Source organism: Megascapheus bottae, chromosome 16, assembly GCF_031878675.1.
Source record: "Megascapheus bottae isolate mThoBot1 chromosome 16, mThoBot2.hap1, whole genome shotgun sequence".
Lineage (NCBI taxonomy): Eukaryota > Metazoa > Chordata > Mammalia > Rodentia > Geomyidae > Megascapheus > Megascapheus bottae.
In genome coordinates, this window is record NC_143524.1 from 14,197,904 (window position 1) to 14,220,838 (window position 22,935).

At 49.9% G+C, this 22,935-nt stretch overlaps 2 protein-coding genes across 2 annotated transcripts in view; both read right to left on the reverse strand.

Moving 5' to 3' along the window:
* Positions 1-13,342, reverse strand: part of Tspan18 (tetraspanin 18) — a 26,582-nt gene extending 13,240 nt beyond the window's left edge. Inside the window, exon 1 of the mRNA XM_090347855.1 lies at positions 13,286-13,342. The gene's annotated coding sequence lies outside the window, so the exon portion shown is untranslated. The remainder of the gene's footprint in view (positions 1-13,285) is intronic.
* A 17-nt stretch (positions 13,343-13,359) lies between these two features.
* The window catches only part of LOC150052927 (uncharacterized), an 83,548-nt gene continuing 73,972 nt past the window's right edge, over positions 13,360-22,935 (reverse strand). The window contains exon 4 of the mRNA XM_090349242.1: positions 13,360-13,421. Within this exon, the coding sequence (XP_090205368.1) occupies positions 13,403-13,421 (19 nt within the window). The 3' untranslated portion in view covers positions 13,360-13,402. The remainder of the gene's footprint in view (positions 13,422-22,935) is intronic.

Here is a 22,935-nt window from a genome sequence, read left to right on the forward strand (position 1 = left end):
AACAGCCTCGTAAGATCAATTCGTGTTGACCTCTGAAAGCACAGGGCACGCACGATCCCCTTGGCTCCTCCCACCCGGTGAGACAGGCAAGGGCTTCAGACCCTTCAAGGCTGTAGGACGCTCCCTCTGATGCCTACTTTGTAAGCATACCTGGGGTAGTGAGTCTCATGAAATCAACAGAATAAACACTCCTGATTCCCTGTGTCCCTCAGTCCCTTATGTGGGGTCCAGAGATGAGGAGGAAGATTCCCAGGAAGGCCCAGCTGGTGAGGGGATGAACCAGAGTTCAAGCCCACAGACACACGGGTGCTAGGATGCCTGCTACCTGCTAAGAGGCAGATGCCAGTGGTGGAGAGAGTGAGCTGGCAGCCTTGAATTGTGGATTCAAATCCAGACTCCAGGTCCTTAGCAGAGCCTGCCTTGTGTCTGACTCTCCAGACTTCTCACAGCTAACTGCATCTCTCTCTCTCTCCTTACACTCATTGTACCATCCCCCTCCACCCCACCCTGCACGGGGCTCAAAGAGATCCTTTGAAAGACCTAGTGATCCATCCCCAAAATACGCAGGGCTGTTGCTGGGGCAACCTGGCCCACGACACAATCCAGATTTAAATATTGAATGGGTTCATGGATATTAAGGGGGCCTGGGAACTGGGAGGGCGAGGGCACAGGTCTGAATTGGGGTGAGGGGTTTGGAGGAGCAGCTCCCACTCCTACCCTCCTCTCACAGAAAAGGGTTCCCGGACTCTCACTGTTATGCGAAGAATCACAGGATCAAGCAGATAGTGGACCCCAGGCACTGGGTGGGAGTCAGATCCTACAGCTGGGGGCATGTGAGGGGCAGGCGGGGTGTCTGGGGGGTAAATGTTCTTAAATACTCATCAACAGCCAATTGGCCATGCTGTCCCATCCTCTCCTCTGTCATAATCTTATGACACAGTGCAGGAAGCTGGTATGGGAGAGGGAAAGGACACAGCCAGGCCACATAGCTGCTGAGTGGATGGCAGACTGGAACAAAGAGCAGTGTGGCACCAACATGATGTCTGGCTGGCAGACAGGAATATCCATGGGTTCTACTACAATGACCCTATGCAGTGGGGAGAATTAGTTGTTCCATTTTACAGATGTGGAAACTGAGGCCCAAGAGGAGAGGTAAGATCACAGGTAAGGTGGAAGGGCTGGACTTAGGGCTCAGAAGATATACACATATGTGTACAGACATACACACATATGTGGATACTCTAATACGATGCACAGACACATACACACGTACAAGTTCACACATTGACATGCACAGAGAAATGACCAGTGATTACTTTTCTGTTTGTGTGGCCTCATAATGCTATGAAAGGAAATTCAAGACCAGTGGCTCATGCCTGTAATCCTAGTTACTCAGGAGGCTGAGATCTGAAGATCCTAGTTCAAAGCCAGCCTGGGCAGAAAATTCCCCATGAAACTCTTACCTCTATTTAATTACCCCAAAACAGAAAGTAGAGCTATGGCTCAAAGTGGTCAGTGCCAGCCTTGAGAAAAAGAGCCCACGGACAGCACCCGGGCCCTGAGTTCAAGCCCCAGGACCAACCCAAAAGAAACAAATTCAAGTCCCTTTGGACAGTGCCTCCACCAACATCAAAATGCTTGCTAAACAGCCAGACCTTCCAGGAGGGTGAACCCCAAAACCTCACTCTTATGTCTGATCCCACAAAGGAGGATGGCTTTTCCTGGAGTCTCTCCTGCTTTATAGGAGCCATAGCCTGACCCTGACTCTTTCATTCTCTCTCTCTCTCTCTCTCTCTCTCTCTCTCTCTCTCTCTCTCTCTCTCTCTCTCTCTCTCTCTCTCTCTCTCTCTCTTTCTCTTTCCCTCTCTTCCTCTCCCTCTCTCTCTGTCCTAGCCTCTTCCTCACAGCCCCCCAGTCCTTTGTGTCATGCTCCCTCTTGATTCTTAAAACCTCTCCTAGAGGCACAGTGGATTCTGGTGTCTGTGGAGTGGCAGCGGGAGACACCCAGGAGCTTCCTGATCTGGTCGGCGCCAGTCTTCTGCCTGCCCAATTCACAGTTCTACCAGCTGTGGTTCCCATCCCAGCCATTTCTCGGCCTGTTTCTCTGTCAGAAGCCTGGCTCAACATGTGAAGTATGCTGGGGTCCATGTGGGATGATTGTCCCGAAACCACCCATCCATCCAGAGGTGGCAGGAAACCTTCTGTCTCAGAGATGGCAGCTGGGAGGGTTTCCTAACCAACCCCCACCCACCCACTTGCCAGTCTTCAGCCCCACAGCTGGCTTTAGGGAATAGGGTGCCCAGCCTCATCCCCAGTCCTGCACAGTGCCAGTCACTTCCATCCCTCCCCCATCAATAGACATACAAACAAACAAACACAGGAGAGTGTTCTCAGGACAGCCTCAGTTGACTCTGCTCTCCTGGCCTGAATTAGGAAAGGTCACGGCCTTTCCCACAAGACTCACTACAGTTATTTGACGCTAAATTATAAGGAGGGTAAACAGTTGACAGGCGGAGGTGGTGAAAGGCATGCTGGAGATGCAGAGCCTTTGAGAAAAGGAATCAGTGGCTGCCCTGTGGATGGGCAGGGGGGAGCTGGGCCCCATTAAAGAGCCCCTGAAGTCAGAAAGATGTGCAGGGTATGGGGGTCAGGGAGGGGGAGGGGCAGGGCTCTGCCTCCCCAATCACACAGGGGTTTGGACAAAGTAGAGCTCAGATGTGTCCTGTTGCCATGGAGCTGGTCCACATGCCACTCAAATGGTCAGGAAGGAGGCTTGCCACCTCTTGTCCTGGGGTGGTACCCACTGCCTACGACGCCAGCCAGGACTCCTACTTTTTTGGTAAGGACACTGACTGAGCTAGTTTTATCCACAGCGCTTAGGACCACAAGTGTTTCAGATTTGGACTTTAGCAGATGTGCTTTCAAAAAGCCAACACCTCCGAGTTTTTGCTTAGGAAGGCTGAACCTTCCTATGTGGCAGGGACAATTCTCCTCCTCGCTGTCTTTATCGTTTGGGGTCTTGTGTTCTCCAGCTGGGGGATTGTGGACTGCTTGAGGACCTGAGTTCAAACCCCAGTACTGAAACAAAACTAAACAAAAACTAAACCTTCCAAAAAGCAACACCAACCAAACTTCTCTGGAGCAGAGGGAAGGGGCCGGAGGTGGGGAACAAGGGAGGTGGGGGGTGGGGGGAAGGGCGCTCCTCTCTGCTGACTTTCCTTTCTTTCCTGTGGCACCACATTTTGAGTATGTTGAGCTGGGCAGGGAAGACTCCCTCCCCCCTCATCCTCAAGCCCAGAATAAGGTGAATAAGGTGTCGGTCCTGTTCCCAGGAATGCGTCCATCCTTGGGAGCTGCTCAGGATGCTGCTAGAGGGTCTCCGGGAGGGGGCTACAGGACATGAAGCAAACTGGGTCTTCTCTGCAGTTCCTGAGGACTGAAGGACTCAAGACAAATCCAGGTAATCCAGAAATCTGGATCAAGTATAAACTTGACCCAAACTGTGACTGGCTAGACTCCACCCTCTTGGCCTCTGGCCCTTCGGGCTAAGAGCTCCATACATGTGTGCACAGTTACACACACACACACACACACACACACACACACACACATACACACAGAGGCAGGCACATGTGCGCATGCACAAGCCTGTGGATGCATAGGCACATCACTTCCTGGTTTAAATGGCCAACTATTAGCCAACTCAGCTGGACCCAGGTCTCCAAAAGTACCCTTCCGATGGGGCCTGCCCTGGGCCTGTGACCCCCAGAGGGAGGTGGCTGCCTTTCATTTAGTGGCTCTGTAGGTGTTCACCCTTGTACAAAGCAGCTCTCTGGAGGAAGAGGCAGCCTGGAGACAGTGGGTCCCTGCTGGGTTTAGGGGCCCTGGGAGCCTCCTTGCTGGGAAAAGGAAGGTGTTTCATTTCCCCTGGCAGCCAGCTGCTAATTAAGGAAGAGGAAGTGGCAGGCAGACTTCCCAGGGACCCAGTTCCTGCAGGGAACCTGAGAAGAGTGGCTCCGGATCCTACCTCTCCGGTTTGTGTGACCTTGGCTGAGCCACTTCCCATTTAAACTCCTGAATGGGGACTCCAGAGCGGGGCTAGATCCATGGAAGACTTCAGATGGTAAGAGCCCTAGCTCACATGAGAATTAGGAAGATGGTTCTCTCTTCTGGGGGGTAATTCTGAATAGCCAAAGCTACCAGAGAAGAGGTGACCATAACTAGAGAAGTGGCAAACTTTCTACAGAAAGAATTCTATTGGGCCTTCTAGGCAAACATTCACCTAAGAGACAAACTGGAAGTTGAACTTGGATCCCAGTGGCTGAGTTCTTGAGTACCTGCAATAGAAAGGGAAGAGGTAGGTGGTAGCTGGAGCTTTGGGCAGCATCTGGCACCCGGTGGGAGCTCAGGAGGCTGGGTTCTAGGTGAAGGGACAGGGATAGACTTTTCTCCACAGTTTAGCGAGTTCTTCCATCAACCTCTTGAGCCTCTTGGGCCTGGCATGGGCACTCAGGGAATCCCAAAGATATGCCATTCATTGCCCTTCTCTCTGTACTTCCAGTTCCCCAGCACTAGGCAAAGGTCAAGTTTCCTGTGAAACAGGGATGTTATTTGCTTGACCTCATTATTGAGGCTCAAAGACTTCTGCCCCTTTCCCAGGATGCTCTGTCCCAGCATCAAGGCTATACCTATCCTAATGCTTCTGGAAGAGATTAGTTTTCATGAGTTGTATTTGAGGGTCAAGGAAGCTCTACCAGAAAACAGAGCCAGCTAAACAACCTGCAGAGCCCAATAACAACAAAGAATGCTGCATTCACAAGTTATCAAGAGCTGGGTGCCTGTGGTTCTGAGCCTGTAATCCTAACTACTCAGGAGGCCGAAATTTGAGAACAGCAGTTTGGAGCCAGCCTGGGCAGTCAAGTTTGTGAGACCATCAAAAAGCCAGAAGTGGAGAGCTATGGTTCAAATGGTAGAATGCCAGCCTTAAGCTGGAAAAAAGCTAAGGGACAGTGTCCAGGCCCTGTATTAGCATCAATTTTTTTAAGTTGTTAAGAATTGCAAAATGACAATAGTCACCTATTGTCAAATGCAAGACTCCAAGACACTGCCCTGGGAGAGGCCATTACCACTTCCCTTGTGTTGCTTAGTGATCAGAGAATCTGAGGTGTAGTAGCTTGCATGCCTGCAGAGGAGTCACCACTGTCTTTCTGGAAATGTAGGGGCCCAGTCTAGGGAAGACAGGGGAGGTCACACTTGCCTCTAAATCTCCTATTTTATCCCACACATTCCTACAACTTTCCTCTCATTTAACTTCAGAATATACGTATAGCCCTTTTACTATAAAAATAAAATGCTGTCTCCCAAATCTTTAAGGATCATTGGTGTTCTGGTAGGATGCACAGGGCTGGCTAATAATTCTTTGGCTTTGTGCCTGGGGAGTGGCACAGGGGTCCACATACAATCTCTTCAGCAATACTGCATAGCAAACGTCAGCTATCCCTTCCCTGTTCCCTCTCCCTTCCCTACCCCTTCCCATGTGGTCCACGTATTCCTCCTCCAGAATGGCTACAGGCCTGGAAGAAGACAGCCTTTCCAGGCCAGGGTGGAGAGTGGACCTCATCACCCTACCATCTAGGGACCCCAGCTGGGGAATGGGCAGCCGGCTGCTGGGGACAGAGGACAATGTTGCTCTTCTGCTTAGCTTACTTCTCTAAGGGTGGGTAACAGTGGTTTAATTTGGGGAGGCCATGGCTGGGAACCTCTGAGGGGAGGCTGTGATTTGGGGGATAGTCTCTGATGGTATAGGGGTGCATGGAAAGAACACAGCATGTGCTTTGGGGCTGCTTTAGAAAGCTGTGTCTTGATCCAGGATGGACAGACTGTGCCGTGTGTGTGTGTGTGTGTGTGTGTGTGTGTGTGTGAATGGGAATGTGAAACTGTGTGCTTGTCCCCAAGGTAGAATATAGGGCATGAAGAGTGGGGGCAAAGATGGGGGGAATCCAAGCTGGGTGAATGAAGGCTGAAAGCAGTGGTCCAGTCTTGGGAATGCAAACAAAGATGTCTCTCTTTCCCATGACTGGCTCACAAGCTCTATTAGCACTAATTAGGCGGGCTGGGAATTCCCATAGCTTCTTAATTGCTCTGTACTGACTCCAGAGCAGGGAGGGGCTGGAACACCCACCCTGACTTGTGTGTAAGATGACGATGGTCCCTGTAGTTGTGTGCTCCTTGCTCTCTCCCCTTCGCCCTCACCCTGGGATCCCAGTAGCCCAGGGAGACAGTTTAGAATATAGGGCAGAGGGGCCCTCACTTGGTCGGGGTGGAGAGGTCTTCCTGCTCCATGTAGGTGAGAGGCCAGGGTGAGACTTGGGGGAGGGATGTCATACTACAGTGGCATCAGTAGAACCCTAGTCTGTCCCACACTGTGCAAGCCATGTCTCCTGTTGCAGATGAGGAAATGGAGGCTGGGGATATGAGAACTTAGCTCAGGAAGGCAAGGTGGAGCAGGTGTGTGTCCTAGGGGCATCGGACAGGGCTCCCTGCCCACTTGGCTCGCCTAGGATGGGGGTGGGGAGAGCATCATGGGTGGTATGCAGGTGCGGGCCTAGCCCACTGGCCCAGTCTGCACAGGTCCGGCTCTGAAGATGCTCTCAGGCTCTGGGCCCCCCACCCAGGCCCTGTTCTATGCTGTGCCCGGGGGGCTGAGGAATGATGGGAGCTTTGACACCAGACAACAGGCACATGCTACTCTCTTCAAGGTACATGACCATGAGGACAACAGAAGGAAAGGAACCCTGTGAAAGTCAGTTCCTCCAGTCCCTGTCCTATACTGTCCCCTTGCCTTGTCAAAGGCTCCTCTTCTTCCCCATTCAAGGGCTTTGGTCTGGAGCCTGACAGAAAAAGAGTCACACTGACCCTGAGCCACCATTAATTCCAGGGGTGGTCATGCCATGCCAGGCCCAGAGTCTGTAGCTCCTCAAGCTGCCTCCATGCTCTGGGACAGTGTACAGACCCCTGTGGCTGTCAGTTTGTCAGTACCCCCCCCCACCCCCTGCCCAGGTTGCCATGTGATGCTGAGCGGCCCGGGGACCTAGGATGAGAAGCCCTAGATTGCCACAGGATTGCTGGCATATAGGCGATTGGAGATGACTGGCTAATGATCCACGCTCGCCTCCAGCATCCCTTCAAGCCTCTCTTCCTCCAGGAAGCTCTCCTTAGTGCTCCCTCCAGTCCCCCAGACTCCTCAGGGCCTCGCTGGGTGCCGCAGACACAGGAATCATGGACTTTAATGATGGCTCACTTCTCTCCTCTATATAAGTATAGGGTCCTCCCACTAACAGCACTTGGTAAATGCTGTTTGTGCTATGAATGTATTGGCAGTGTGACTTCAGACAAGTTACTTTACCTCTCTGTGCCTCAGTGTTCTCCTCTGCACAATACAGAGGACTCTTAAGAGCGTCTATCTCCTAAGGCTGGTATGTGGCTTAAATAAGTTCTACCAAGCAGTAGAACAGCCCCACCTGGCCTATGGTAAGCACAATGTAAACACGTGTCAGTGTTAAATACTGTATGGATTTATTAGGCTTTCTTAGAGTGTAGGTTGCACCGTACTTAATGCTCCTGTAACCATGTACATTCATATCATGAATGTGCTTTTGCATGCTGGGGCTAAAGCTTGGTGCTTATAGGCATTAACTTGATTCATCCTTGTGGGAACCCAGTGAGATCGGTACTTTATTGTATCACTCCCTAAATTCCTACGTCACTCTATCTGGAGATACAGAGGGAGGTAAAATTAAATAAGGTCACAAGGATGAGTTCCTACTTGTCGAATTCGTTTTCTTTTGTGTTGGTACTGGAGCTTGAACTCAAGGCCTGAGCCCTGCCCCTTCACTTAGCTTTTGTGCTTGAGGCTTGTGTTCTACCATTAAGGCACAACTTTATTTCTGGCTTTTTTGGGGGTAGTTCATTGGAGACGAGAATTAAATGGACTTTACTGTCTGGGCAAGCTTTGAACTGTGATCCTCAGATTGCAGCTTCTGGAGTAGCTGAGATCATAAATGTGAGCCACCAGCACATGGTAAATGGATGTGGTTTTAAGAAAAGGAAGATAGAGCATCCTCTCCCTCTCCTTCTCCCTCCTTCTCCCTTTCCCCATCACAGTGTGAGTAGTTTTCATCAGTCCCCTGAGCCTGCCCCCAAGTTCAAGGATGTGGAGTGCTCATCCCAGAGGCAGGCTGTGGGCCTCAACAGTATCTACAACCTACAACAATCAAAGAGGATGGAGGATAGGGCCTGCTTGGGGCTCTGATTTTCACACCTCCAGGATCCACCAATGAGAGTACAACAGACTCACTGTGTATGCAGGTGTGTGCCTTCCCCCGAGTTTGTATATTGAGATCTTAACCCCCTGTGCTGTCTCTGGAGGTGGAGGATCTTGAGGTCATGAGGTCATGCGGGTGGGATGCAGTGGCCCCTATGAGTGGGATGAATGCCCCTGTGGAGAGAAGCACCAGCTTTCCAGCGTCCTATCTCTTCCACGCTGGGGAGCAGCGAGATGATCACCATCTGTGAACCAGAAGAATGGCCTTCACTGAGCAGCACTTCCAGGTTTCAGAGTTTTTGTTGGTGGTGGTGGTGGTGGCTGTGGGGCTTGAACTGAGGGCCTGGGCCCTATCCCTGAGCTGTTTTCCTCAAGGCTAGCACTCTACCACTTTAAGCCACAGCAGCATTTCCAGTTTTCTCGTGGAGATAAGAGTCTCACAGACTTTCCTGTGCAGACTGGCTTTGAACCTCGATCCTCAGATCTCAGCCTCCTCAGTAGCTAGGATTATAGGTGTGAGACCAGTACTTCTGGGCTCCAGAATTTTGAGAAGAGGATGTTTTATGGTTTAAGCTGCTCAGATTATGGTGTGTGTGTGTGTGTGTGTGTGTGTGTGTGTGTGTGTGTGTGTGTGTGTGTGTGTCCTAGGGATTGAACTCAGGGCCGGGTGCTGTCCCTCAGTTTCTTTTTGCTTAAGGCTAACTACTACTTCAGCCACAGCTTACAGCTTTCCTTCTGGCTTTTTGGAAGGTTGGGAGATTGGCGGGGGGTGGTGGTGGTGGGGGAGAATGAGAGAGAGCGAGAGAGAGTGAGAGAGAGAGCTCACCAGCTGGTGGTGGGCAAAGAGGTTTGGGGCTGACCAAAATAAAGCAGGGGTAGATCCTTGAAAGCACTTGGCCACAGTGCCAGGGAGCTGCATCCTGGGCTAAGCTGTGGTTTTGGTCTTTTTCTCTGAAGGGCAATCTTTCTTTAAATGGAATTCCACTATGCCCTCAATGCACAGCAGAGCTGCCTTGGCAGATGTCATCAGCTGCCAGGCTGGCAGAGGCTGCTCCCTTGGGAACAATCTCCACACACCCCCAATCCCCCACCCTTGTCCCACATCCATACATATACCAGGAGCTTCAGGAAAGCCAGGCTGGGCTTGGGCCTATGGGAAGGGGCCTGTCATACGCCAGGGCCTTGCCAATGACTGTTTAGAGCAAGTTAACCCAAAGAAGCAGAGAGGTTTGTCTAGTTTATTAGAGATAGAGTCTCATGGGCTCCCCAGGTTGGCTTCAAACCCTGATCTCCAGACCTCAATCTCCTACCTACACAGCAAGGAGTGTAGATGTGAGCTACCAGAGCCGGGATGCCTGTGGATTTTTCTTTTATTAAATAAGGAAAAGTTAAGTCGATTATCTTTGCAGTCCCTCCAGTCTCCAGCAGCATCAAAGTACAGAAGAGACAACTGCTCGAAGATCTGGACACTTCCTGACCAGCTCTGTTCAAGATTTCCTGTCCATTCCTCAAGTCCTGCCTCAGACCTCACTATCCACTCTGCCTCCCCATGTCCTGGACACAAAAAAGACAAATTTCTTTCCAATACAGAGATGGGCAGTGCCCTAGAGGAGTCAAAATGTGGTGACAGAATTAAAAGATGGATCTGAAACCAGAGCCTGGGTGGAACCCTGGCTTTCCTCTGTGTGACTTTGGACAAGTGCCTCAGCTGCTGTGAGCTGCAGTTAGCTGAGCCATAAAAGAATTCCATCTCTGAGTATGGAACCAGAGGTCAAGTGACATCAGCAGTCCTGGCTTTCGGCCCTCTGCTTGCGATCAGGACTTGTATTTTCTCCTATTGCATGGCAGTGGCCCAAGGGGCCCTTTCTGGGACAGGTACCAAAGATTTCTTTTCTCTCTTGTAGCAATTTTACTGGGGCCCCTGAGATCTTCCAACCCAAGTCGAACCTAGCAGGCTATGGGAGGACTGGCAGATCACTGTTCCCCACCTGCAGAAAACAGGTGTGCAAAGATGGCCAGGGCCAGGTGTGACACTCAGAAAAGGCAAAACACAGAGACATAGGGCTGAGGGTGGGAATGAGGGCTGAGGGAAAATCACCAGGGTTCTTTTGTGGGCAACTGAGATTTTCTAAAAATACCCTCTTCGGATGGTTGGCCAACCGCGAACTATCAAATCACATCCCCAAACTAGCAGACTTTATAGAGTGTAAATTATACCTCTATAAAGCTAGTTGTTGTTATTGTTGTTGTTTTAATCCAAAAGTTTCCCAGAAGGCCCTCTCAGTAAGTCGATGTCAACTTCAGGCCACCAGACACAGGGGTACTGAAACAGTAAAGTGGCCAGTATGGAGTGCAGAGATGGCCTGTGAGAAGAACTCTCTGGGTTGCCATTTTGGATATCTGTGGATCTGGCAGACCTTTAGCTACCAGATTTATGGAAACTAAGGTGTTTATAGGGGGTGAGGGGAGTCAACCTGGGTCCCCTGTACCACAATCCTCATTTGGGACAAGTCAGATCACATTTGCTTCATGCCCTACTCTTGCCATCATACCCTTAGAGAACATCTGCTACTTTTTGTCCCTACCCCAGCAGGCCTTTCTGCTGAAAAGAATGCCAGGGTTTTTTTTTCCTTCAAGGAACCTCAAGTCTGCATATGTTAATCCTCTGGATGAAGTTATTGGTCAGAGGCAGTCACATGAAATACAACCAGCCAATCAAAATTGACCTGGGAGTTCAGTTGAAACTCTTGAAAGTACCCTCCCTTCCTCTTGTGTTGGATTAGAGATGAGTGGACGACAGTCCAGAGTTTGCTGCCTCCTGGGAGTGTGTGTGCCAGGAACTGAAGCTGGCAGAAAGGAAAACACTCAAGCCCTGGATTCAACCCTGCCTCAACACAGTAAATAGCTCAAAATTGTCAAATTATGGTACACCAAATAAAAAACAAACCACATGTCCTGTTGATGTGGTCTTAGTCGGGCGTTGGCTTCGGAGTAAAGCAGCATCTGAACTTTGTTCAGCTTTTCATATTCTCTGAAGTTGCCCACTATTGGTCCTTGCTTTCCTGGATAGGAGTTCTTTCCCTTCCCCAAGTGGGACCCTCATACCAAAGACTGGCTGAGACGGGGTCAACCTGTGCCTTAGCCTTCTTGGTTGACTAGTGAGATTCCTCCAACTTTGATTCAGGTCCATTTTTGTGGTCTCCACCCCTTATGTGGTTCCTATGGGCCTTCAGTGTAGTGGGGCAACAGATAACAAGCTGTGAATGAGGATCTTGGGATCCAGCCACTCCTGAGTTTGGCCAGGTTTTGGCCAAGGGGAGAGGCCAAACTCCTGTGGTTCTGACTTACTACCTGCCTCACAGAAGGACTGATGTCCACAAAAATTGGTGCTTTAATTGCTGGTGAAGGTGTGGGGAAGTCTCATTTGTTGCCTGTGAGAATGGTGAGTACACTAAAGACAGCTTAGCAAGTTCTCGTAATGGTACCCCTGATCTCACTCCTATGATCCAGCTATTATTGCACGCCTAGTATTTACCCAAAGAAGCTCAACGCCTAGGTTCACACACAAAACCACGCAAGGATGTTTGCACCATAACTGCTCAGAATACAAAACTGCTCTTTTCAGTAAGCAGATAAGCCAATTGCAGCTTGTTCTATGGAATACTACTTGATGATAAAATGAATTGAGCTATTGAGCCCTGAAGGGCTAGAGAAAGAAGCTGGCTGAAGCTCTCATGTTGTTTTGTAGTGCCTGTACTAGGGCTTAAAATCAGCCCCTCTTGTTCAAAAGCCTTGGCGATTCAGGGCTGGTGCTCTGCCATGCTTTGAATGAGCGTTTCGTGATTAACTGAATTAAGAGTCTCTTGGATTTGTCTGCCTGGGTTGGTGTCAAACCACAGTTCTCTAGATCTCAGCCTCTTGAGTATCTAAGATAAAACGTCTGAGCCACCCAGTGCCTGGAGACATTCTTGAAAAGACAAAACTTCAGGGTTTCCTAGCAGGAGGAGGGAGGCAAGGAAGGTTGAAAAAGAATCAGAATCTACCTCTACCTCGCAAGGCAGAGGGTTCCCTATTTGATCTTTCTTCCATGGTACCAGAATTACAACTGAGCCAGTGGCCTCCTCCCCACCCCATAATCTTCAGCCTCCCTTCCAGATGGAGATGGAGACTGACCATGTTCTGATGGACAGGCCAGGAAAGGCTGTGATGTTTGCAACCTCTTCCCACTTTCCCTCTACCACTGACTACCCAGATACCATGTATCATGGCAGATCATACAGACCAGTGGTGGCAGAGACACAGATGGAAGGAGTCTGGGTCCTATATGTCTTCTAGAAATGAATTGTCTCAGTTTGAAATTTTACTCAGAGAAAACTCCACTTCACTATTGCTTAAGGAGCTGTTACTTTGGGAACTTTGTCACACGTATCAGTTTTCTTGTGGTTATTCCCTTTAAGGATTGTTCTGAGGAATAGCACTTTCACTCATTCATTCATTCACTCATTCATTCAACAAATAACTGGGCCAGCTCCCTCTGCTGGGATCTCGGGATCTGACTAAAAGCAAGACAGACAAAACTCTTCTTTATGCATCCCCGATCAGAGTTCAGGAGAAGACCATCAATGTGAGACCACATGGCTCATGAATCCGGAAAGATTACCAGCACCAGCTCCCTAGTTCTTAGGGAGCCTCGTTCTAAGCTTTTGTCATTTTTATCTTAACCACAAACCTAATAGGATGCTCTAGCATCCTCATTTGACCCATAAGGAAGCTGAGACACAGAGAGGTTGGGAACCAATCATAGGTCACACAGCTGATAGAACTGTTCTTTCCAGTTTGGACAATAAGCAACTGAAACAGGGCTGTAAGGGATAGAGAATGGTGAGAGGCCCCACTGTGGTTACCCTTAGCAACCGCCAAAACAGCATAAATCCCCACTCTGAACAAGTAGAACTCTCTTACCTGGGTGGCCTGTGCAGGAAGGTTGTCGCGAAGGGATTTTGCTCTCGTTTCTAGAAATTACAGTGGAGGGTTCAAGCCGGCCTGGTGAAGGTGTCTGAAGCTCTGGCCCCTGGAGGCTCAAGGGGTTCCAGCCCACCTAACAGGGAGAAGCAGGAGAGTGGTGGTCAGGGAAAGTGCTAGGTGGGTGAATGCCATCATACCCAGCCCTGCCACTGGTTTGCAATCACCCCTAGCCTGGCTGGAGGCAGTGTGGGGAGGTCAAGACTTCAGGACCAGGGGTCTGCGCCAGAACTGGGGACTTGCCATCTGAGCTAGCCCGGGAACAAGTGTAAGCCAGAGATAGGATGATCTGCTGCATGCACTCTGGAATGAAAACACACAAACGTCACAATCACTTCATCCACAGAAAGGCCTTCGTCGGGGGAAGGCTTGGCAAATATGTCCCAATTCTCTCTGATATCTAAGTGAGAGAGAGGAAATGCTTATCCCTGCGACACTCAGCTCGCCAGACCAATGCTTGCTGTGTCCAGTGAGAAGGCTGAAACCCAGAGAAGGCTCGTGACTTGCCCAAAGTCAGAGCAGATTGATGGCAGAGCAAGGCTAAAACTGAGTCTTCCGGGACACGTGACTAGGTGCTCTCTCCATGCCGGCAGCCTTCTTTGTAGTTAGACTTGTAGTCCCTGGTCTACGGCAGGAGCCTGTGGCAGCTGTGTTGCAATCCAATTCACACCACCTCTTCCCAGTCATTGGCCATAGGACAGAACTGCCTCCTGGCTCTGTTCAAGCCCTGCCCAGATACAGGGACAGTACCCACAGTGTCCAGGGGTGCGGGCTCTGGAGGCTGAGTCAATGTAGTCAAATGCAGAGAAAACCTCTTTCCAGAAGTGGTAATTAGCATTTCTTCCCCCAAACACTGCTGGGGGTTAAAATGACTTCCATAAATCTGCAAAGTGCACAAGAGAGCACCTCACACAGGGAAGTTAGGCAGGTAACAAGGGGGCAGTAAGTACATGGAGCTGGGGTGCTGGAGCACGGCATGTGGGGCAGCCTTATGTCTTGGCAAGTCTTCCCTGTCTAAGTTCTTCCCACTGTTGGCTTCCCCTGTTCCTGCTTCTCTCTCTCATGGGTCACTGTGTGCCTCCTCCTGGCTACTAATCCCACCTAGCCACCAGGCACTTCCCACCTTTCCATAGCCAGCAAGGTATAAATGTCATTACAGCTATGGTTGTGCCAGGAGGCACAGAAGGCTACTTGCCTGACCATCCATGAGAATTGGTCTCGTAGACCAAGACTTGCATAGGTCCAAGGTGAGTAAGGAAGAAGCCCAGCTGAGGGCTCAGACCTGCATTCCAGCCCTGGTTAGTGTGGCTACTAGCTGTGTGATCAAGATAGGCAAAGCTGAGCTTCTGGAGCTGCAGAGCTGCTGGGGTGACTGTCAGAGGCCTAGAGGGTCAGGCAGGGAGTGGCATAAATAGGGACCCAGGGCAGGTAGATTGCATGGGAGAAATGAGGAAAGTGGTTTTATGTCTCAGTTACTGGCCAAGCAGGACCATGGCAAGCCAAGGAGAGTGTTGTGGGCTGAGGGGTCAGGGTAAACAGAGGCACGCTGGTAACCTGTCTGAGGTTAATTTGAAACCACGATCTCCAGATCTCAGCCCCCTGAATAGTTACAGTTTCAGGCCTGAGATGCCTGGTTTTCAAAACATGCCATAAGCTTTCATTAATTAGTGATTCTCTTCCTACTGCCAAGGTCACCAAGGCCCAAGGTCAAACATTTGGCTCAGACTGGTCAGGCTAGGCCCCATCTCACAGGAGAAGCAAGTTATGAGCAAATAAACATAGGATGACTCAGAGAAGACGCTTGATTTTAAAATATTGTTAAAGGAAGAGCCTGTTTTATGAGTTTTGCAGGCAGTGCTTATTAAACCCAAGCTATAAATGTGAACTAATAAGTAAAATGAGTTAAGTTAATGAAAAAAAATCAACCTTCACCATGGATCCATATCACCTAATGGCAGTCCATAAACATCAACATAAAAATTTAAAATACAAGAATGAATTGCAATGCCCAGCAGCCCAAAGAGCAGGCAATGTCTCTGTCTACAGAATTAACAGCTATCGATCTTCACAGCTTCTCACTGTTCTCCACCGAATCTTTGGGAAATTGTCAGGGAAGGAGTTATTTCCAATTGTTTACTCACTGAGGATCCTGCATATTGAATTTAAATTGTCTCTGATTCCTAATTAGTACAAACTAAATTAGAATCCAGGCACAACACAATCACAGTGCTCCTTGGAGGTCTCTGAGCACTGTTTCCCTTCTTTTACAGACTCAGAAGCAGAGAAACAGAGAAGGAGAGGTTTGTGTCTAAGATAGCCCAGCAAAGGCAAGACTGGAACCAGGACTCCAGCCTCTGGCATCGGGTCACAAAATCAACTCCTAATGGAAATGAGCCTCAGTCAGAGTGGCTCCCCCAGTAAACACAACCTTCCAGCTGTATGGGAAGAAAATCTGCTCCAGAAAGGACTCTGGGAGGAAGTAAAGCTGTGACTCAAATGGTAGAGTGCCAGCGGTGAGTGCAAAAGCCATGAGTTGAAGCCCCATGACTGACTAGAAAAAAAGAGAGAGAGAGAAAGCAAAAAGAATGGACTTTTGGAGCCAGACGTAGCAGAAGAGGGTGCAGGGGACAGGAGGGGACAGACAGGACCATTATATAGTATAAAGAGAACAGTGGAGTCACTGGGCTAATGTGGACTGGTCAGGCAGCTGGGAGGATAGAGGAAAATGGCTTTATGTTTTATGAGGCAGAGGACACACCAGGGACCTCATGCTTGGGGGCCAAGCTACTGTAGGTAGCTCAAGCTCAAACTTAGGCTCAGGCTTGGGCTTAGACACAAGTTCAAGTTCAGGCCCTACCTGGTTCCCAAGTAAAGCTAGACACAAAAGCCTCATTACGTAGGTGATCTTAACTCAACTAGGTTATATGCAGATGTGTGTATGCATGCATGCGTGCATGCATACACATATGTGCAAATCGAGACCAACGAGAACCCCATGGGGCACAGGCGTGTGCCTATGTTTGTGAGTATGGTTAAACTTTGGGTAGCACATGATTATGAAGCAGATGTTTAATTATGACCTGAGTGTAACTAATCAACACGATTAATACGCAACCCACACCACGCAATTATTTGGCAATTACACTGAAACGAAATACTTTATTGCCAAGGATTTGCTAATTATTGGGCCTTGCCAAAGGACAGGTATAATCGGCAGTGATTTTTCTTCCTTCCTCACCTGCCATATCTCCCTCTCCTTCCCTCCCAGGGTCATTGTTGGCCCCACTATGCAGAAGATGGGGCCCTGGAAAGCTGTGACTGTCCCTGTTACAGGATGCTGCTGCTTCTCCCCTGGGGTCAGTTTGAAAGTGAACTCTAAATCCCCCTGGTCCTCTCATCCTGGTTCTTGAACTTGGAATTGAAATCATTTCTTCCAGAAAAAAAAGGCAGCTGGCTGCTTATGGCCCTCAGATGGAGAGTAAGCTCTGCCTGGAGTCCCATTCTTGTTCTTTCCAATTGCAAGCCGAATGCTTAAGTCAAAGCAAGAGTGCCTCAGTTTCCCCATGGTACCTCGGTTTCCTCATGTGTAACATGGAGCTGACAGCAGTTATCTCAGGGGCTTCTTGCATTTAATGCTGACAATATAGAAAGCAATTACTATGTGATCAGTTATATGATCTTAACACCTGTCTGACTTATTGTCATTATTGTTATTATGATTATCATGGTCTCTTTAGAAATCCTTCTACTCTTACTCCCTCCCAAACTTACAGAGTTGAGTCTACGTTCTCTACCTCCTCATCTGCTCTCTCTTGGCCCACAGCTATGGTCTCCCTATAGTGGTGCCAGCACCATACCTCTCTCCTGTTCAACAATCACTGTCCTTGCAGCATGGTGCATCTCCTATCCCTGGGATATAGGCTAATCCTTAAGTCATGGCAGTGATATTGCATGGGTCCTTGAGTTCTGGATGAAGCAGTGTATGCCTGGAGGATGAATGAATGGGTAGGTTTGGGAAACATCCGTGTCCTCCAGGTTCCCATAGCCTCGCTGCCCACAGCCTCTAACGTAAGTACTTTCCATTGGCAAGGCAGGCGCTGGACAGACACTTCCCCTCCTAATCTCTGAGAACACTAACTCCCAGTGAGAGGACAAGTCATCATCTCCCATTTCCCAGACAAGAAGTTGAGGCCCAGAGATATCATTTACCCAAGTCCAGGAAACAGATGAGCAGTGGCCAGGGGTAGGAGAGGGGGCACCTGACAGCTTCCTGTGATGTAGGGGATTCCTTTTGAGGTGGCAAGTGATTATCCAACACTGTAAATGTACAAATGCTACTGACTTGTATGCATTAAAATAGACAATTTTATGCCATTTATATGTTTCAGCTTATTTTTTTCTTACAGTGCAGAGTCCACAGCCCATATTCACAGTGGGGTCTGACCCTAGGGCCTGTGCATTCAACCACCATCCTTCACTGCCTGCCCTCCACCAGGCCTTTGCCACTGCTGTGGTCTCCTCCAGGAAAGCTCTCTTTCCTCAGTTCTGTGGTCAGACTCCTAGCCATCCTGTAAAGGCCCTTTGTTAAAAGCCACCTCTGACACTGAAGTCTTTCCCAGTTTCCAGAGAGTATTCCCTGCCTTCGAGCTCCACGGGCCCATGGCCTCTGTCCTCCAGCTCCTGCTATAGTATAGCTGAAGGGGCTTCAATAAACCTAAGCTGCAAATTACATTAATGCCACGGATTCACCGCTTACTGTTTGGTACCTGATAGGTACTCACTTATGTTGGTTAATGGGTTGGGCCCAACCGTTTCCCCACTGTACAAGGGGTTGGCATGTGGTATATATCTATAATTCCATCACTGAGGTGGTAGAGGCAGGGGGACTGAGAGTTTGAGGCCAGCCTGGGCTACTTTGCACACATATCTGATCAATTTTTGGAAAGCGCTAATAAGCACTGTCTCTGCTACACTTGGCCAGTTCAGCTTTGATTGGAGTGTGGTGATTTGTTCCCCAGGATGGGTCTTTACCACTCATGTCAGAGACATCAGTAGTTTTGGCCTCTCAGGAGCCAGGCCCCTACCCTGTGCTTCTCTACCCCACCCTCCATATTAAACCACAGTCCAGTCCAACCCAGCTTGGCGCATGCTCCTTCGACCCCTGAAGAGTGTGCAGAGGGGTAAGGACACAGTGTGGGCAGGAAGTGGTGTGGACAGCATTTGAACACGCAGCAGTTCTGGGCTGCTGGCGGGATGCTGGCCAAGCCCTCTGAGCCTTGGTGCCCCTGTGTGTGAGATGGGAAGAACACACAGTAAACTGAGTAGATAAAAGGAGACAGCCCAGGCACAGCCTGGCTCTAGGTCAAGGATTTCCCTCACTTTACAGATAAAGATCTGGAGGCAAGGGACTCCAAGCAACAATCCAGGCACTCCCAAGATCCCCATGTCTCAGATGAGACACACCTGTGGTCCTCCAGGAAACTAGCTCTGAGTTTGGTATTGATTCTGGCTCTACTGCTATGCTCCCACTCCCTTGTCTGTCACCATGTTCTCAAGGGATACAGATCCGGGCCCAGCACTGGTGGCTCAGGCCTGTAATCCTAGACACTTAGGAAGCTGAAATCTGAGGATGATGGTTCAAAGTCAGCTTGGACAAGAAAGTCCATGAGATGATTTCCACTGAACCAGAAAAGTGGAAGTGGTACTGTGGTTCAGAGTGGTAGTACACTAGCCTTGAGCAAAAAGAGCTCAGGGAACAGCACCCAGGCTCTGAATTCAAGCACCATGACCAACACACACACACACACACACACACACACACACACACACACACACACACACACACACACACACACACACCAACCAACCCTGAGATAAAAGGTAAAGAGGGAAACCCGCTCAGAGACGAAAGAAAAGTGCTCACAGGAACCCAGAGCCCTGTGCTTCAAGGATGGCGGCTCCATGCCGTCTGCTGGCTGGGGCACGTGGACACATTCATCTCTCCAGTCTCACTCAGGCCCCTCCAGGCTGAGCCACTGGCTCTGTCTGCAAAGTGGGGCGAAGATCTCTGTCGCACTGCGGGCTGTGGCATGCTCAGCTGAGTAATTAATGTGGCATGCCAAGCAGCAGGCAGCTAGACTGATGTTGAAATGGAAACCCAGATTGAAGCTTGCTTTGCAACCCTAGTCTATGCCCTGTTCCTCCTGGAGGAAGCTCAGGAGTGAAGGAGTGAGCCAGTGGGAACCAGTCAGAGCTAATTTGCCCTGGGCTAGAACTCCCTCCGCTCCAGTTCAGAGTGGGGCATCCTGGGCCAGGCACACTACTCCACTCCTTTGAACTTCAGTTTGCTAGTTTGCAAAATGAGAACAATTGCTACCCCAGGGCTGTTCAGGTGTATTAAAAGGGATCTTGTACAAAAAGGGCTTTCCTTTTTTTTCCCCCTGAAGTACTTTAAACTGCTGTCTTTTGATGTCTTACCACATCTTGTTGTAAATGTATCAGCTCTCCCTGAAGATGAGGCCAGGTGCAGAGAGCGAGGACACCCCATGCTATCTTCCCCATGGGGCAGCAAACTGACACATTTCCATAGGGCTTCTAGGCGTGCCAGGGTCTGCAAGAATGTACCTCCCATGCCATCGTCTGAAGCAGTCAGCAAGCCCTTCGACACGACTAGTCCCATTTTATAGACAGACAAGTGGAGCCACAGATAACGTATTTTCAAGGTTCTATTACGGAGGCAGCCAGAACTTCTAGAGGCCTCAGAAGGCCTTGGGACATTTGTTTCATGTAGAACAAAATCGATGTTGTCCTAGAACCATGCAAGCTCCCAATAGAGTCGTGCCCTCTAGGGAGGCTCCTGGCTTTGGATGTCAGTTCTAGCTCTTCCTGAGGCCCCCAGCCCTGAGGAGGTCCCTAAGGAGCATGTACTTAGAACGTATTCCCCTTCCTGACTGCATGGACAAAATCCCATCATGGCTCCAGGACAACGCTGGAAGGGCAGACAGAGGGCGGATGGATGGTGGGAAGGGGCGGTTCTGAGATGACTCTTGCAAAGAGAGAGCTTGGAGACCAGGAACAAGCTCTGGAGTCAGGCTAGGTAAGAAGCCTAGGAGGCTTCATGAGAGGGAAAGAAGTAGATACAGAAGCCCAAGGAAAAGGGACAAAACAGAGGCAGGCTGACACAGGTATGCATGCATGTACGTGTGTACGTGTACGTGTGTGTGTGTGTGTGTGTAACTGAGCAAAAACACACCTGTTCAGACAGGTGTTCATGAACTCACTGTATGGAGACTGCAGGGCAAGGGGCTGGTGGACCAGGAGCTGAGCCAGGAGTTGTGGTCTGAGGCTGAGCCCCTTCTTTTCAGGGAAACCTATGCTTTTACCCACTAGGCTACCATACTGAGCTACTCAGTCAAAGGCTGATCTCGGGGTGTCTGGGAAGGATTTGTCACATAGCCAGTCAGTGGCCTTCGCTAGTTCAAAGTCAGTGTGCCTAGAATCTTCCAGCTTTCCCCCAGCCCTTAGGAGGCCTGGGCCCATGTGTGAGGTGTGGGAGGATGAAAGCCCAGCTCTTATCTCAGGTAGAGCCAAACTTGGAGGCGGTTGTGAACCCAGGGATGCCCTAGGGGTACAGGCAGGCAAGCCCAGCAGGTTGGGGCCTGCCTGTGACCTCCTCCCCATCCCTGTTCTGCTCCCCCAAGCCCCTAGCCTGGGAAAGTACCTTTAATAACTGCTGTGTCCACAGATGCTTACCCCGGGGATTATTTGGGGGGGGGGTGTCTTCCAACAGTCCTTACCCTGTTTTGCAGCAATCCTGCCAGGGGAGTGTGGTAATGTGCTCAGGTCACAGGGCCAGTGAGCAATTGAGCAGGATCTGAACCCATGTCAAATTGACCTAAAGCCTCATGTCTGACCACCTCTCTGTGACTTTTCCTGATTCTTGAGACACGAGAAACAGAAGAAGGGGTGCTGGGCTGCCAGGAAAGGATATGATTGGCAACTCCTCGGGGCATGGGGCTTGGGCTCCATCACAGTGGAGGGAAAACCAGACTTTGTGTCTGCCTCCTCCCAGAGCCAAGCATGCTCAAGGTCAGGAGGAACTTGGGCTGTGGGGCTGGATGAAAGGAGCAGGAAGATCCCCTGTTGCTGGGATTGCTGGGAGAGCAAATGTGTCACAGGGAGACACACTCCCTAGCCCCTGGAGACAGGGCACTGCTCTAAGGAGGAATATGAATGGCTTTCTCCAGGCCAAGGCTCCAGAGGCCAACACAGGCAGAAGGCTAAGGTGACCCTGTGGGAGGTGAAAGTTGATTGAGGATTTGGAGTACAGCTGGACTGGGAGGAACCCAGAGGAGCAGAGGAGCAGAGAGGCGGAGGAGCAGAGAGGCAGAGGAGCAGAGGGACATGAGAAAGGGGCAACTGAGGATAGAAATGAAGGTCCCCACTGTGGAAAGGAAGACTGAGAAATGTTAAATATTTATTCACAACACGGGCTGTACTCAGCAACATGCTGGATGGATGGGTAGAGGTGATAGATGGATGATAGATGGATGGTGAATGGATGGATGGTGGATAGATAGATAGTTTTAGATAAATGGATGAATGAAAAGTGGGGAGGGGCATTGAAATAGCAGGCCTAAGTTCACATTCCTGCTTGGTACCTGATGCCAGCCTAGGTGGTGGCACTGAGCCTCTATGTGCCCGCCTGCCCTCATCTGATGAAGTTAGACAAGGTAAAGGACTAAGATGACCATGACATGAGCCAGGGCTTGGCCAGGGACCAGATACCCTCCAATGGAGGGTTTGACCTATGGGCTCTCCATGGTTCCTTGCACCCTGAGCTGTTCCATGTCAGGCCCTGGCGCTGACTTATCCTGGTTCTCAGCTCAGCTTGCTCCGTTTCCTCTGGTCTTGGTTCAAATGTCTCCTTCACCCATAGGCTTTCCTGGAGAGCTCATCCACCAGTGTCTCCCGACATTGCTAGCCACTGCATTGTATATTCATGAGTCCATTTGTTAATCTCCAGGATGGTGGAGACCGTGTCCTGCTTCATAGCATGTACACCGTTGCCAGTGTGGAGTGAACATGTGTGAGTCACTCAAATGCTCTAAGCTGCATCTCTCCAGTAGGACTGGGTGCATGGGTAGGCATAGTGATGTCTGGGCAGTTCTTGGGATGTGCTTATTCAAATCAGGCCCTGGGACCTGCTGGAGATCAGAAGGGCCTCAAAATCACAAGACAAAGCAACACAGTCACTTGTCAGCTCTGGTACACACAAGTCCTGGTATCTTTACTTTGGGCCCCATCTTTTGGCTGAGTCCAGGGCTTGGAGCACACATTGTGTCTGGATGGCTTCTTGAGTCAGGAGACAGCTTTCAACAGGTCTGAAAGATTCTCCCGGGACCTTGTCTCCTTTCTGCACCAGTTCTCAAAGCCAGAGTTAAAAGCTAATGCTTTCCTGGGCCACAGTTCTCTTGGCCTAGTACAACAATGGCACTGTGGTATTTTAAACAGCTGTGAATTAGATTGGCAAGATTTAACAATCAGGAAACCCTTCCTTAAAAAAACCTTGAAATTTACCTGCATGGTGA